General features: G+C 35.9%; 1 protein-coding gene across 1 annotated transcript in view; it reads left to right on the forward strand.

The window, feature by feature from the left end:
• Positions 1–4,277: 4,277 nt before the first annotated feature.
• LOC145783359 (uncharacterized) overlaps positions 4,278–16,601 on the forward strand; it is a 30,597-nt gene continuing 18,273 nt past the window's right edge. Inside the window, exons 1-11 of the mRNA XM_082595210.1 lie at positions 4,278–4,404; positions 5,697–5,874; positions 7,487–7,815; positions 8,259–8,350; positions 8,905–9,004; positions 9,292–9,431; positions 10,377–10,449; positions 13,439–13,804; positions 14,665–14,714; positions 15,367–15,509; positions 16,132–16,231. Coding sequence (XP_082451336.1) covers positions 4,278–4,404; positions 5,697–5,874; positions 7,487–7,815; positions 8,259–8,350; positions 8,905–9,004; positions 9,292–9,431; positions 10,377–10,449; positions 13,439–13,804; positions 14,665–14,714; positions 15,367–15,509; positions 16,132–16,231 — 1,698 coding nt within the window. The remainder of the gene's footprint in view (positions 4,405–5,696; positions 5,875–7,486; positions 7,816–8,258; positions 8,351–8,904; positions 9,005–9,291; positions 9,432–10,376; positions 10,450–13,438; positions 13,805–14,664; positions 14,715–15,366; positions 15,510–16,131; positions 16,232–16,601) is intronic.

Consider the following 16,601-nt stretch of genomic DNA (forward strand, 5'->3'; position numbering starts at 1 on the left):
GAATGCAAGCCCAAGTCATTTCATTACGGTTTTGTTACTTACCTTTGATCCATATTTAAGCCTAGGTTTATTAGGCTTAGCCTAAGTGTTGTGAAAAAATTTCTTGGCTAAGCATTGAACAAAACATAAGTATCCGCACCCACTGTCTCGCTGGTTGTTGTTGCTTTTTATTATTTGCAGAGGTTTCTCCATCCAAATAGGAACAATTTTCTGGCACCTGCACTTACAGCTGACATCACTTGCTTCCTCAACCGAGCTTTTCCAGTTGATGTCGACTGCGGGCCGAGTGACAACAATTCTTCCACGACCTCCCAAAGGATCAAAGTTCTACACCGCTCTAGAGCACACATCGCTTTCCTATTGATCAGTGTTTGTTACATTACTTGATTCGGACAAGCCATTACACCACCAAGTAGGCTATTTGTGTGCCTGATCCTAATCCTTTCTATGACTTTAGCATTTTTTCTATATAAATGGGAGACAATTAATTATCGCGATCACGCAATGTGAATCCAGAAAGACGATCGATTCGCCATTGAAATGCATTGTGCAAAAGCTTCGTTGGAGGGCTGTCTTCGAACAACGATTGCTCGTATATTAAATGAGGTATAAAAATGAAAGTTAGCACTTCAATAAACAGTAACATGTTCTTTTAATTGGTTGTCGTTTAATATGTTTATCATTGCAAATAAACTTTTGATAATGGTTTGAATTTGGTCAAGTTTAGGTGGCCACCAGATGGAGCTAGTAGTATTTTGGAACTTGGTATTAACTTAGTTGGTTAGATCTATGCTTGTGCTTTTCAACGATAGCAAATCTGTTGAAATTGAGCAAGAAATGAATAAATGGGAGACAATTAATTATCGTGATCTCAAACGCAAGAAGAAGAATCGTGATCAGGCAGGGCGTGAACTGGAAGACGATCGATTCGCCATTGAAATGCATTGGGCAAAAGCTTCGTTGGGGGGCTGTCTTCGAACAACGATTGCGCGCATATTGAATAAGATATAAAAATGAAAGTTAGCACTTCAATAAACAGTAACATGTTCTTTTAATTGGTTGTCGTTTAATGTTTTATCATTGCAAATAAACTTTTGATAATGGTTTGAGTTTGGTCAAGTTTAAGTGGCCACCAGATGGAGCTAGTGATATTTTGGGACTTGGTATTAATTTGGTCGGTTAGATCTATGCTTGTGCTTTTCAACGATAGCAAATCTGTTGAAATTGAGCAAGAAATGAATAAATGGGAAACAATTAATTGTCGTGATCAGGCAGGGCGTGAACTGGAAGACGATCGATTCGCCATTGAAATGCATTGGGCAAAAGCTTCGTTGGGGGGCTGTCTTCGAACAACGATTGCTCATATATTAAATAAAGTATAAAAATGAAAGTTAGCACTTCAATAAACAGTAACATGTTCTTTTAATTGGTTGTCGTTTAATGTTTTTATCATTGCAAATAAACTTTTGATAATGGTTTGAATTTGGTCAAGTTTAGGTGGCCACCAGATGGAGCTAGTAGTATTTTGGGACTTGGTATTAACTTAGTTGGTTAGATCTATGCTTGTGCTTTTCAACAATAGCAAATCTGTTAAAATTGAGCAAAAATGAATAAATGGGAGACAATTAATTTTCGTGATCAGGCAGGGCGTGAACTGGAAGACGATCGATTCGCCATTGAAATGCATTGGGCAAAAGCTTCGTTGGGGGGCTGTCTTCGAACAACGATTGCGCGCATATTGAATAAGATATAAAAATGAAAGTTAGCACTTCAATAAACAGTAACATGTTCTTTTAATTGGTTGTCGTTTAATGTGTTTATCATTGCAAATAAACTTTTGATAATGGTTTGAATTTGGTCAAGTTTAAGTGGCCACCAGATGGAGCTAGTAGTATGTTAGGACTTGGTAATAACTTAGTTGGTTAGATCTATGCTTGTGCTTTTCAACAATAGCAAATCTGTTGAAATTGAGCAAGAAATGAATAAATGGGAGACAATTAATTATCGTGATCTCAAACGCAAGAAGAAGAATCGTGATCAGGCAGGGCGTGAACTGGAAGACGATCGATTCGCCATTGAAATGCATTGGGCAAAAGCTTCGTTGGGGGGCTGTCTTCGAACAACGATTGCGCGCATATTGAATAAGATATAAAAATGAAAGTTAGCACTTCAATAAACAGTAACATGTTCTTTTAATTGGTTGTCGTTTAATGTTTTTATCATTGCAAATAAACTTTTGATAATGGTTTGAATTCGGTCAAGTTTAAGTGGCCACCAGATGGTGCTAGTGATATTTTGGGACTTGGTATTAATTTGGTCGGTTAGATCTATGCTTGTGCTTTTCAACGATAGCAAATCTGTTGAAATTGAGCAAGAAATGAATAAATGGGAGACAATTAATTGTCGTGATCAGGCATGGCGTAAACTGGAAGACGATCGATTCGCCATTGAAATGCATTGGGCAAAAGCTTCGTTGGGGGGCTGTCTTCGAACAACGATTGCTCATATGTTAAATAAAGTATAAAAATGAAAGTTAGCACTTCAATAAACAGTAACATGTTCTTTTAATTGGTTGTCGTTTAATGTGTTTATCATTGCAAATAAACTTTTGATAATGGTTTGAATTTGGTCAAGTTTAGGTGGCCACCAGATGGAGCTAGTAGTATTTTGGGACTTGGTATTAACTTAGTTAGTTAGATCTATGCTTGTGCTTTTCAACGATTGCAAATTTCTTTAAATTGAACAACAAATCAATAAATGGGAGACAATTTCCTTCTGGTGTGTTTCATTGCATTTCAACCCCGCACTTCCTCCTTCATAATAGTCTATTCCAATGTGTGTGACGTCATCATTTTGTCTGGTTGACCAACAGGGCGTCTTGTGGAAGAGCACCTAATTTTTCAGGTAGGCTACTTTAGTGAACTGAAACATCGCTCATTGGAGGCAGTTGTAACTGGAAGCGAAGCAAAGATTCGAAGTAATTCATGGATAATCGGATAAGTGCCGAGTTGTTCATCAGCTTGACACGCATCCACAAGAGTTGCAGATCGTTTATCCACAGAAACTGCAAGCCAATTCGCTTTCTCCATCTTTGCAATTCAACAGTAGCTGCAAAGCAATTGCTTGGTTCAACATCCAGTATTTCATGGTAGCAGTCGAAAATCTCCTCGATCGGGCAGTCTTCATCTTCATGAATCAATGAAGGCAGAAATGTGCTGACTTTAAAAGCTAGCGAGCAGTGTTCATTAAATCTCTCATGAATTTGTGCCATGCAATTGTCAAGGAAGAAAAACTGTTTACAAATTATAATACATTGCAAAAAGTAGGCTATACCTCGCTCCCTTCCCGCGCTAGGACGAAACATCCAAGCAATTATGTCTTGGGCTAAAACTTTTTTTTGCAAAATTTGTATTTTTTTTACCTGATCATTAGGGGAAGGCCATCGCCCTTTATCCTCCCCCCTAAATACGCTACTGTCTACAAGTATGCGAAACTGCCAGGATTAAGTTCTCAAAGAAAACTTTGTCAGTCTGAGGATAAAGATTAAATCAATCAACCTTCACGAAGCCTCTAGTTTTAACATTGGCAAGACCTGTATCTGTATATATAGATCGCTATGGTATTATATAGACCATTTTAAAGACACATTGTGTTGTGGTTGCACTTGGAAAAGTTCTCATAAATTTGGAAAATTTTAAAGTTCTGCTGAAAAAATTCATTCAGGGATGTCTTGTGATGCTAAATGGAAAATCGGTTTTCTATAGGGAATTAGGCAAGATTACTTGGGTGTTGGCTGACCTGACCTAACTAATACCAGTAATCAATTAATCAAGTTTATTTTCAGTGGGCTATTACCATTCAAGTTCGGTAATTTAAGTAGGAGCCAATCAAAAAATATATGTATAGGGTTCACCAAAATTCCAACAAAGCAAAACCTTCTGAGAGAGAATAGACAGTGCTAAATATTAAGTATTTAATACTAGAGACCAAACAGTAAACAAAACACTCAATAAACTGAACAAAACCGAACCATAATCAAACAATTGTTATGTATCTTACTCGCCTTTATTTTTTATTAAAAAAAAATAAAAAATACTCATACAGTAAATCACAAAGTTGTTAAAAAGTAATTTTATAAGAAAGATGAATTTGGGTTGTTTAACCATCAGCTATGATCACTGTTCTTCAATGAAATCTTGAATATAACATGCTTGCAGATTGCTTGGTAATCTTTGTGGAAAATTCCCAATGGTGTAGGTTGAAGAAGACAAGAAAACATGAGTTGGTTTTCTGACTTGGCAAAGACTGCTCTTAATGAAGCGCAGAAGAGAATTGACAAAGTGCTGGACATTGATGAAGAAACCAATGCAAAGTCTGATAGTACTTTTTTGTCAAAAAGTTCTTGTAAGTTCCTCTGTCCAAAATGTAACTCTGAAAATAAGCTATTTTTCTTACTCTAAAATAAGGATAAAGATTGTTATAGAACTACATGTCTTACTGGATTATTTTTTTTATAGCAAATTGTTTTATTTACAGTACTATTTTTTAATCATGTAATACAGTACTGACTTGTGGATTTTGCAAATAAACATTTATCATGTTGATAGTAGATCATGAAATACTTGGAGTTAACATTAAAAGTTCTCCCTACAACTGTAGTCACAATGAATCTAAACTTTCAGCAGCTAAAACCCTTTCTATTTTAACTTCAAGTAATGAAAATAGATTTCTTTCTACCTATTTCACCTTTTCAATCCAAACACTTTGGCTCTGACACAATGATTTAGGTACAATTCTGTCAAATCACAGATTCTCTCAATGAGATTAAGAATGATAAAGAGCAGCTGTTTTGTGTTACAAATTTAGTCTGCATGGCATGTAGAATTGTAGATACATAATGTGCAAGCTACTTTATAATCCACATGCAATTGTGCAATGTGCATGGAACCTACTATACATAGGACGCTTTCTAGAAATAGGCCAAGTCCCAAGTATGAAAGTTTTAATAGTTGACTCTGTCTTCCTTTTAGGCATTGCCTTTTGATTGAGTTTACATAATTATGCAGTCTTCCGCAAATATATGGTTGTTAAAATGTTTCGTTGCATTGTTGTCATTCACCCTTTCATGTTTTTTCTTTCACCTTCACCTTTGTTTTAAATTTGTAAATGCAAATACAGTGGAACCTACTTAATTTAAATTGGCCAAATAGGCATACCGATCAATCATGCAAACAAGTAGAAACTTTTTAAACATCTTGAATATGTACATGCTTGAAATTAGAAAATTATTTTCTTGGTATGACATATGATTGCAGATATTCTTGCAACATTGAGGCTTTTGCCAAATTGGACACATCAATGTTTTTTTGGCTTTACAAAGATACAATTTTTTGATTTGTTGCTGGAATGTTTTTTCAACATTGATTAATTATTGTCTGCAACTTTGCCATGTTCCTGAAAGGAAACACAAAATGTGCAACTTTGGTTTGAGAAATTAAAATTAAATAGGGGGCTTTTAATGGTAAAACTCTCTTATCAATCTGAAGTTTACTGCGTTAGATTTATCAACCATTGTTCACAGAGTTGCATGCAGCCGCCTTGTGGTTCTCATTGAATTCTTTGAAATCATTAGCCTCGCATATTGGTAGTCTTTTTGTGCTTCAATCTTTCAAATTTGGCTGACACTGTTTGTACAGATATTGAAGATTCTGCTATAAATGAGACTTCATTGAAGTCTCGGACACAACATCAGTCTCCTGTTGTAGCCACAAACAAGATCAATAAGGGGAATAGTTCTAACAAGAAGCGTGGAAAGCCTTTGAAGTTAGGAAGCTCTTTGTCAAAGAAACAAACTCCTAAGCCTAACAAACGAAGGTGATTCAATGTGGATGATAATTTCTTATTTTTGATGACGTGTTTGTATCTCTTCAGACATGATTTATTAAAAGATTGCTTGGTGAAAAGTTAATTTAAGTTTCCTACGGGAGTTAATTGAAAACTGACATTATAATTACAGTTTCTTTCAAAACTAATTTTTTACAGAGCTGTTTTTAGTTGTACAAGTATACTACATGAAATATGGGAGCAAGTCTTTTAGGCGCAGACAGTTAGGCGCCAGTCAAATAGGTGCGCACAATGTGGCGTCTAGATATTTAGGTGCGGAGCACTGTGGCGTCCATTCATTTAGGTGCTATTTCTAGTAAAGTCTGCAGATTGTATCAGCTTGGCAGGTAGGGCAATGCTTTTCACACAAAATGTTGTATTGAACAGAAAAATATGTCATGGCTTTAGTGAGTGAAGCTGTTTAAACTGGCAATGCTTTTCACACAAAATGTTTTAATGTTATATTGAACAGAAAAATATATTGTATTTTAATGCGCATGTTCGGCATTTATTTGTTGTTAGTCCAGGTTTGCGTCGGCGAAAGCTTTATCAATAAATTATTCAAGTTTCCAAACATGACTGAGTTCACTTTTTGTGAGTCAAGTAATAACTACACTAAACGTCAGTAAAAAATATATCGTAGCCTATATTCAAGCGGGTGGTAGGCTTGAGTGAAGAGTAACTTAGTTTTTCGTCAAAACCCCGACTAGGTTTAATAACGAGCAAAGTCGCACCATTGTGCTTGCAACTTGTAGCCAGGGTTCATATGCCCTACAGAAATGTATTCATGTAGTAGAGCGTTGTCTCACATGAACTCACCACAAGACCAATCCATCCCAAGTAGAAATAATTGCGAAAGATAACAAATAAAGTAAAGTTCCATCTGGCTGCAACCTGTGTTCAGGATGCATAGCAAATGTCCTGTGGAGATGTGCTAATATCAAGAGTAGTAGAGCGTTGTCTCGCACCTCATCTCCATATGCGCATTAACAAAACAACATTTCTGTTCGATATAACATTTTGTGTGAAAAGCATCGCCCTACCTGTCAAGCTGATACGATCTGCAGACTTTACTAGGAACAGCACCTAAATGAACGGGTGCCACAGTGCTCCGCACCTAAATATCCAGATGCCAGTGCAGTGTGCGCGCCTAACTGACCGGCGCCTAACTGTCTGCGCCTAAAACACGTGGACCCTGATATATGATATAACGCTTAAATCTTGTGTAGATGCTTGCATTGCTTGGCTAATTTGTGTTTACAGTATCATTTATGATTTTTAAAAGGGCACGTTTGTAATTGATACAATGATACAATATACTGTATAATTGTATATATATCTTTTAATGAACAAGATTTGATTAAAATAACCTTGTTACTAAACTACAGTAAATGTAAACTAAAACTCAAATGTGTTGATTAGTTGGAATATTGCATGTTACACATTTAATCTAACCGATTTGTTAGCAGAAGAAGAAACTGGCTCATGCTTTTGACATTTATTGCATAAATACTAGCTCTGAGTGTCAATTTGTGCTTTAATATTGGCTTTTTTGATTCTAATTAAGTAACAGTTTATGATTTTTTTTAATTGTTTCTCACAGTGTCGAAGAACAAAAAGACTTGAAGCCATCTTCCACCATTCAGTCGAATCATTTTGATGAAGTATCTTTACTTGATTCAAGCAGTTTATCTAATAATTCAGATTATGGTGCTTCAAATAATTCTTTTCGGAACTTAACTTCAGAACAGTCTGAAGGTGATCTACCCAGCTTTGATAGTCCAAACAATGTTCAACATAAAAATGGTAAACATACCTCAATCCCAATCCCAGATTCAAAACAAAATAGACATCATGTAGTCTCGGACTCTATTGTTTCTGAAGAAGACACACCTTCAAAGGAAATATCATTAAAGAAGGATTTCAGTTGTGGTAATTTATTTTCCTGGCAGCATCAATTATATAGTACCGATACCTCAAATAACAGCTACATCGCATACACTTTTTTAATTATTTTTTTAAAGTCTGTGTTAGCTTATTTATAGTTCTGATCTTGCAGTAATTACAAGCTTTCTCTAAAAGGGGATTCAGAAATAAAATGCATTTGTAAATGTCGTGTAATGAAAACTCAATTTAAAACTTCAGTTGAAAACAACAGAAGTTGTATGTTTGTCAAGAGTTGACAAATTTAATTATTGATTCTGATAATGTTATATCTCACAAACTGACAATTGTTGACTTGTTGTGGTAGCTGGTGTAAAACTAGGCCTAGCTTGTTAAGCATTCATTATGAGTGTAGTGATTTACTTGTTCTTTTCAAGTTATTCCTCTTATTCGTATAATTAAATATTATAAGCTGTGGTTAACAATTTCAGATGCTGAAAACCTTGATGAAGAAGCTGAAAACCAATTTTCAGATGCTGAAACCCTTGTAACTCAATGTCACAATCAAGTTCCCACCGATCGTGTATGTTTTTAAAAAAAAAAAAAACTTTGCTGACTTTTTATTGAAAATTAAGATTTATACATGAGTGCCTATTTTCCTATACCGATGAATGAAAGCAAATCCATTTTATCATACAATATACATAATATGTTGCCCAAAGTGATAAGGTGTTACCGAGCTTAAGGGAGGCCGCTGATGCAAAAAAACAACATCTTATAAAGAAGTACTTAATAAAAGCAATGATGCGTGTTTTGATGTAGCGCTGTACCCATCACAGATAAGCTTCCTTTGATGAATTAAGCTGATAAATTACATTGTTATGTTTAACACACTTTGCATGTTTCTACTAAATCACTAAATAGTTTTTTAACTTTAATTGATCTTTTTAATCGGTTTGCTGGCCTGTTTCTGGCTAAATATATGTTGGTTTGCCATTCCATTAGGTTACATCAAAGGTCCAGTGATGATGCCTCATTTTGTTTTAATGGCACCCAGCTACGTATTCAGATGTAAATACATAAGCAATAAGCATGCAACGTTAGAGTCAGTTTTTACACTCATAAACACACCTTCAGGTCACCCCCGAAGCAGAGCACCCACCCTGCGTTTCTAGAACCACATCAGTTGAAACCGACGATCTCTGCAGTGAAGATGCAACCGCTGACTCATCCTCAGGTTGGAATAAAATACATGAACGCTGCTTGTTTGTTTTTTTCTTCAAATTGTTAGCAGTGTGATATCAGTGAGCACGAGTTCTCGTGTATATAAATATCAATTGTCACGGTTTTTCGTCAGTGAACAATACCCAATACCCATTGTTCAAGGGACGTTTTTTCAAAATTGTTATACTCTGTTTCATTCTTGAGTTGATTTCAGTGTGAATGGGACAGCCGTTATAAGATTCCCACTTCCTGCTAACTAATTTTCCCTGCCATTTTTATTCGGTATTTTTGTCTTTGCAGAGATGTTGTGCGACATTGAGAAGCATCTTCCTCCTGCTGAAGAAGACCGAGCTTTTGACAGTCCAATGTGTCCGAATCCAGATGATAGAGAAACATCGACAGCAGTGCCAATCAACGAACAATGCTCTTCTCCCATGTCCGTAAGTTTTTGAGTAAACTCTTCATAGTTTTCAAGAGTATATTTCTTGAAATTTGTCAGTCCACGTAGAGATGAAGTTTACAAGCATTTGGATTCTGACACCACCACTTTAGGATGTCCGCTTTCAACATTGGTCGGATTGTCCAAAAAAACCTTTCCGGTACTGAGAAGTTAACCCAAGCAAATTGTCTACTTGAAGCGGTTGACTGTCTCTTATCAAGAAGTACTTTAGGATGCATTGCCAATCAAACAGTGACAGTTAACCAGCCACAGTTTAATATGAAAAATCGATTTCGCTACATTATTATTTTCAGACTCACAGCTTCACAGGCTAACTTTGCTGTTTGATTAACAATGCATTCTATATTAGTTGGATGGATTATTTTCGATGATGCAAATGGGAAACTTCATTCATACTAACGTTTCTTCAATTTTTTACGGTTCATTTCTATAGAACACTGGGTTACGGAATTGTTACCTGACCTGAAGTTATATGGCAGACTAGATATAAAAAGATACTTGGCTATTCAGCTCAATAAGCGAAGTTGAGATCTAATGATTAATGCCTTATGTATTCTTTTTATGTTTAAGTGGTGATTTTTGTTGTCTTCTTTTCGACCATAAAATTGTCACCACTTCAGAATTAGCACAGCTTAACTGCAGCAATTGTCGCTTTCATGTATTTGTCTTTTTCATGCCTTGGATACAATTGTGTACAACGCGCAACACATGATACTGTGCTATAGACTGGTGCGACAATGGACCGGAAAAGGCGGTATTAAAGTTTAAACACAATTGGTTATTACATTTTCATAGAAGAGGTTCAGAACGTGTGTTTTTAACATTTTGTAACGAAAATTCAAATTGAATAACGCTATGACACACTTTGAAAGTTTCACGAAACGACGGCTGCATGCCAAAACACAGATTCAAATACTCTTTGCAGGCATCTTCTTGTGATAAAACGAACGACATTCACCCCCATCTAGATTCTTCTGATCGATTTATTGATTGCACAGGTAAGATTTGTCTTTGGTGGACAACTACTGTGGTAACTTTGTTGAGGATTTACCTCTGTAACAAGTGAAACCGTGTTGTGTCGTTTTTTGTATATCGTCACTTTCGATGACGTTTAAAATGATTGCTATAAAAAACCGAAATTTTCAAAATGTGATCACTGAATTCCAAATCACTGCAAAGCTTCTGGTCTCATTTATAAAAAAATGACATTTTTACCAGTGTTGCCAGATGCTTTTGGAAAGCCAGCACGTTACAGAATCTAGTGCAGGGATGTCCAACCTTTTATTATAGTGGGCCGCATTGTCACTTGAAATAAATCAATGGGCCGCAGGACCTATTAAATTTCAAGAAAAATAGGTACATAAAGAAACAATTAAAAACCATTAATTTCATCTTTGAAAATAGGAACAAATAACACACACATAGAAAGAAACAAAAATTTATTTCTACAATACAAAGTCAATGAGATTTTTGACATTGTTTTCCAGCTAAGAGGTTATCAACATTTGCATTAAAGGACGTTGTCTTGATTCTTAGGATGTTTGCTAAGTGTTTGTCGGTCAGTCTGTTTCCTTCTGCAGTTTTGATGTTTTTCATGGATAAAAATAACTGCTCGCAACAATATGTGCTGCCCCACATAAACAATAATTTTCTGGACAAATTAACTAATTTAATAAATTCATTACATGTATTTAATGTAATTCTTTATAAAATAAAGGAAGGGTGTGTTCTCTGTGAAAGTTTTCAAACTTTCTCGACTTTGCAGTTCAATCAGTACAAGTTGGAATTCGGGTGGCGCTTTATCATACTGAAATGAAAATGGATGGGTCACTGAATAATTTTAATTCAATTTCATTCTTTTCGAAGTCAGAAAATCTGACTGTAAATTCTTCAAGCAAATCTTCACATGACTTAGCATACTTTTCATAGTTTACAGACCTGTCTTCAGCTCTTTCAGATAGACTATGAAAATGTATAATTTCGCCAGATTTCAATTGTGACTATAAAAAGTTTGAATTTCCTGGTAAAGCTACTTATTCACTCAAACATTGAAATACACAACAGACCTTTCTCTTGTACATGCAAATTGAGCTCAGCTAGCACTTCTGTGAGGTCAACTAAGAAAGAAAAATCATTCAACCATTCTTCATTTTCTATAAAGTTCACATTTTGTTTCTTTTTCTCCATGAAGTTCAAAACACTCATCATCATTACGTTCCTTCCTCGTATTGAGGGTTGGATACAATGCGCCATTGTTCTCGTACTGCATTTTCATAACTTAAAACACTACTTGGAGTGAAATTGACTAGCGGGCCGCACAAAAATTTCAGGTGGGCCGCAGGTTGGACATCCCTGATTTAGTGCAAACTTGCATAGTAACAGTATATACAGCATAAAAGCATTCCAAACTCACAGAAAAGCTATATTATATTTATTAACTAGGGCTCAGTCTCAGACTATCCACTTAAAGGAGCGATTCTTACTGCTTTCTAGTGTAGCAAATCAGCCTAGTCAAAATCGTAGCTTGCATGTTGGCATGGCTACGTATATAAATCGCTATAGACTTTTATCGTTTTAGCATGACCTTGAGCTACAGTGAATCGTGCTTCTAAATTATTCTGGTGCTTTCATAATTCCTTGTGGGCACCAGCGGCGCAACTAGAAAAAATCAAAAGGGGTCGGCAACGAGAGAGAAAACTAACAACTATTTGTAGAAGTGGATATACCACAGTTAGATTGTTAGAATATTAGCCTAGTGTAAATTGACAGCGCAATGATCCAATTCTGTGATGTGCAAAGCGATCTTTTTCGCTCTGTCTGCGCTTGCTACTCACTCTCAAAAAAAGTCACCCGCGCTTTCGAAAGTAGGCAGCAAATTGTTTGCTCTCCAGGCCCACATTTTAAAAAGTAGTCCACACAAGCTTAGGGCCTGGATACACGTCAAGATTGTAAAGAAAATTTAATTGCCGTTTTTTTGATACCAAAATTATAAAATTGGTGTAAGAATGTGTGAAGTTGCGACCACACGAAGATTACAAATCAGACTAGCCTAAAGCCAGCTGCAGTTTCGTTTTGTGGGTTAATAAGGTTGCATCCTAAGTAGGGATGCCCAAAATAGAATTTCGAATCTTGAAGATTCGAATCCATCTAGAATCGAATCTAAAAGCCGCTTTTTTATCGGGTAGTTAGATTCGGAAATAATACGGAGAAATGAAAAAAATTATAAAAAAAAATGTTTGAAAAAATGCTCCGCCTTACGCAAAACGCCTGCAAGTCACGTGCGTCGTGCACGCCAATCCGTTTCTGCATGTGATTAACCTTACGTGTTACCCTTGCGCGTGTGTGCGCGCGTGTGTTGTTTTGAGAGAACAAAGGTAAGAAGAGAACGATTGAACTTGAGAATGAGAACTTGTTAAAATGATGGCTGTTTTCCGCGCATCAAGTTTTACTACCCTGGAAAGTCAGCCATTCTGTTTTTATGACATCATATTGCGTGAATAAATGACGGTCTGTTAATGTTTTGTATTGCTGTTTATGCGACTTGAGCGTGAAACAAGTTTGGTATGCATAGGACGTAGCTTGAACTGACACACGTTAAGTAGTACGTAAGTCTCAGTCTAGTTAGTCGTCCCTCTTGAAGTTGCAAATCTTAAAGGGGGCTGTCATGCCGACTAGACAACCCCCCTAGTTGCGCCCCTGGACACCACTATCATGCAGTTCGGGTCATTAGAGTAGAGTCTTTATATTTTGCTAAGTTTTTACATAGCTTAAAAAGTCACAACATAATAATGAGCCTGTAATAAATAAAAATACGCACATTATTATTAATAGTAGAAGTAGAACGTCTCAAGTTGACGAATGCAAACTTGCAAAATATTTACGTAACACATCACCATTGTTTGTTTTTTTTGTTGAAGAAGATAAATGCAAAATCTGTTGATATAATAATAATAATTGCTTCTATAAACGACACAGTGATCTTTTCAGAAGTTTCTCCCATCAAACCCACCATTGAAAATTTCTCCGAACACATCACCTCTACCACCACAATCGAATCAGCAGAGCCACCACAAGCTCCATCTGCTGACAGCTCTGCGATTGTCACTTCAGAACTCGACGCCGGTTCCTTTACGGCTGCCGTCGAAGAAAATTCTTCAATTGAGCAAAATTCGGTCGATTTAGACGAAAGTGCAGTATCAGTATTCAAAGAACATGAAGCAAAACTACCAACTGTCACTGAAGCGAACATGGGCGAAGCTGTGAATGCTGTAGGACATGAAGCTACTCTGAGCGAAGCACAACCAGAAACTGAAGATTTCGACCCGGAATCCGACGTTTCTTCTACAGATGATGGTAATTATCATATTTTATTTTTTTTTACATTGCTTATAATTTTATTTTGTTTTTGAAAGAATTTTTATGTTTGTAGGTGTGTTTATGTGAGAATAGTTTGTGTTTTTTCTTAATATCCCGGAGTTAGAACGGGTTTAATCGTCAGGTGTGCAATGCATTTCGATTTATTGTCCGTGTGTAAGTGAATTCCGTAATTGGATAGGAACAAGTACACAGTTAATTTTTTTTAAATGTTTTGATCATCATTATCATTATTTTCCTTTCTAGTGTTAAGGGCTGGATGCAAAGGGCCATTGGTCATGATCATGAACTTTATACAGCGCTTTCTTAATTTCATTTTGTCTCTTTTGTGATGTTTGCTGTCTGAACTACGAATCATTCTTGGTCTATTTTTGTTTCCCCCCACCATTTTGTGTGTCTGCATTAGTTCAATTTTTTTCTTTTTACTATTCGTAGCAGAACTTTGTATGAGTTTAGTTTAAGTCAAGAATTATCAACATTTGAAAGCTTATTTTTTTTTGTAAAAAACGACGAACGGTTTTTACAAATAAAAGATAAAAACGACGGAAACAAATAGAAAAGTTTAGAAATTATTAATTTTAGAAAAATCTTAATTTTCTAGTTTTATGTTGTTAATCAGACTCCAGTTATTGTTTATTTGTTGAGCGACAAATTCATTATTTTTTCTTTCCATCCAGCTGATGCGCAATAGTCTCCTGTGACACCACATTTCAAAACTTTTTAATGTCATGTTTTTTGCATGTTTAAATTTAACATCCAGATGTGGCAATTGGGAATACGAGAGTTCGCTGCAATTTTTATTTTGTGTTTTTATTTACGGTGCTGTTTTTTATCAACAGATGACGTTTTGGTGTCATCTGCAAACGAACCGTTGGTTGCAGAGACAAAGGTGAGGCTGCTACTTCATCAAAATCTTGTCTAACTTACGTCGATTCAATTTTTTTATATGTTAGTTTGATGCAAAATGAAAGAATTTGATTACTTTGGCTGTTCGATGTTGGTCTTTCGGGCAAAAGAGCACGAACATGTTTTTAACTATTTTCATTCTAATTGTATCAAGAAATAAAACCTGAACAAGAAATTTGTTATTCTACTGTAGGCTAGTGTGGCTGTGAAAATAGAAGGACGAAGCAGTGTTTTCTTTAGACTTTTTGCAATTGATTGAGTTTCGCTTTTAGCAGCATGATCGTTGCTTACTTCACAAGGTAGATTCTAACGATCTGTTTTAGCCTGATTCTGCGAGTTCGTTGTGGCAATTACAAATTGCACTAGCTTTCGGAACACAGTTCCCTAGTCATGTGCTATGATTTAGACTTCTCTTTTAGACTTTTTGTTCATGCTCTAGTATTAATTAACAAATGCTGTTTCATAAAAAGAAAGAAAGGTGCCAATAATAATTCTATTGATTAAAGATATTAGGTCTATGTTTGCTAAATGATATAACTGTTATTGAATGAGCACCTGTTTTATTTACTGTCTGTAATTTTTTTGCTCTTTACCGTTTAAAGATGTTGCCGTAACCACAAATTGATTAACTATAGGAGGATGACCATTCACCAGCACCGGGCGCCATAAGCCACGATGCTTATTCCGTTATGAGTCAAAAACTGGCTTCTTACGAACAGCAACTTGTCACCCTGAGTTTGAACAATGCCAACTTGAGCGAAGAAAATGACAACTTGAGGTAAAAGCCACTTTTGCTTTGAGTTTGATCGAACGTTTGTTGTTAACTTAACGTCTTTATGGTCCAAACCAACGTAAAAATATGTTTTCAGCGATATTCTTAAATTAGAGAAATAGAACAGAGTCCCCTTAGCGGGTTTAACATACTTTTATTTAACATACGTTTAACATTAAAAAAAAGGTTAAACCTGCTAAGGTTACTCTGTTTTTTGTCTCTATGGTTCAACAAAGCAAACTCTCAACCAAAGCTTTATCATTGTTAAATTAAAAAAATAAATCGCCTTGCGTGCTTTCAACTTTCTTCACACAGTAGTAGCAGATGTTAACATAAAATTAAATTGAGGGAGCTCTAAAAACCCTGGAAACAGAACATAACTGTCTTTGTCAAGCCTGCCTGTAACTTTGTACATTGCGAACTTGAACTAGCAGTTGTACTACAAGTAATGTTAACGTTATTGCGTATTTTCTGGCAGTGTCACCGAGTTATCAAACTGTCATTGTATATTGACAAGACGTGAACCATGCTTAGAAGTTTGATTGAACGCAACCATGATTTAAGGACAGCGGTATGGCTGTGCAGTGTTGCCATTTACTAATCTCAAACCGTATTTTGCTTCATGTAGGAGCGAAATTGCCAATTTAAAACAAACAGAAGAAAGGGAAATCAACGAAAAACAAGAAAACCTAATCGAGACTGTTGATGACCTCACCAACAAGCTGGAGGTGATGATCTACCTTCTAGGCTATTTTTGCACTGTAACAACATAATGACTGCACAATTTACCTACATGGTCAAAACATTTGAGCACATTGAAATAAAACGTTAATAGCGTTCAAATTCCTTCATTTTGCTTTTACTTTTGAACTGGCATTTTTTTTCGTTTTAACATTAAATGGTTTTAGTTGGTTTTATATACGCTGCCTGACCTTTAGTAAGAAGCTTACTTTGTTGTACAGCAAACCTGGTCTTGCTATGCACTGCATAGCAAATTGTATTTGAGTCTAGTACTTGGCGTTTCTCCTGGCTAGATTACTACAACGCTGAACCATATAAGCAAGCATTGTCCGTTGGTCACAATACCAATGTGTCTCA

Source organism: Aplidium turbinatum, chromosome 14 (assembly GCF_918807975.1).
Source record: "Aplidium turbinatum chromosome 14, kaAplTurb1.1, whole genome shotgun sequence".
Taxonomy (NCBI): Eukaryota; Metazoa; Chordata; class Ascidiacea; order Aplousobranchia; family Polyclinidae; genus Aplidium; species Aplidium turbinatum.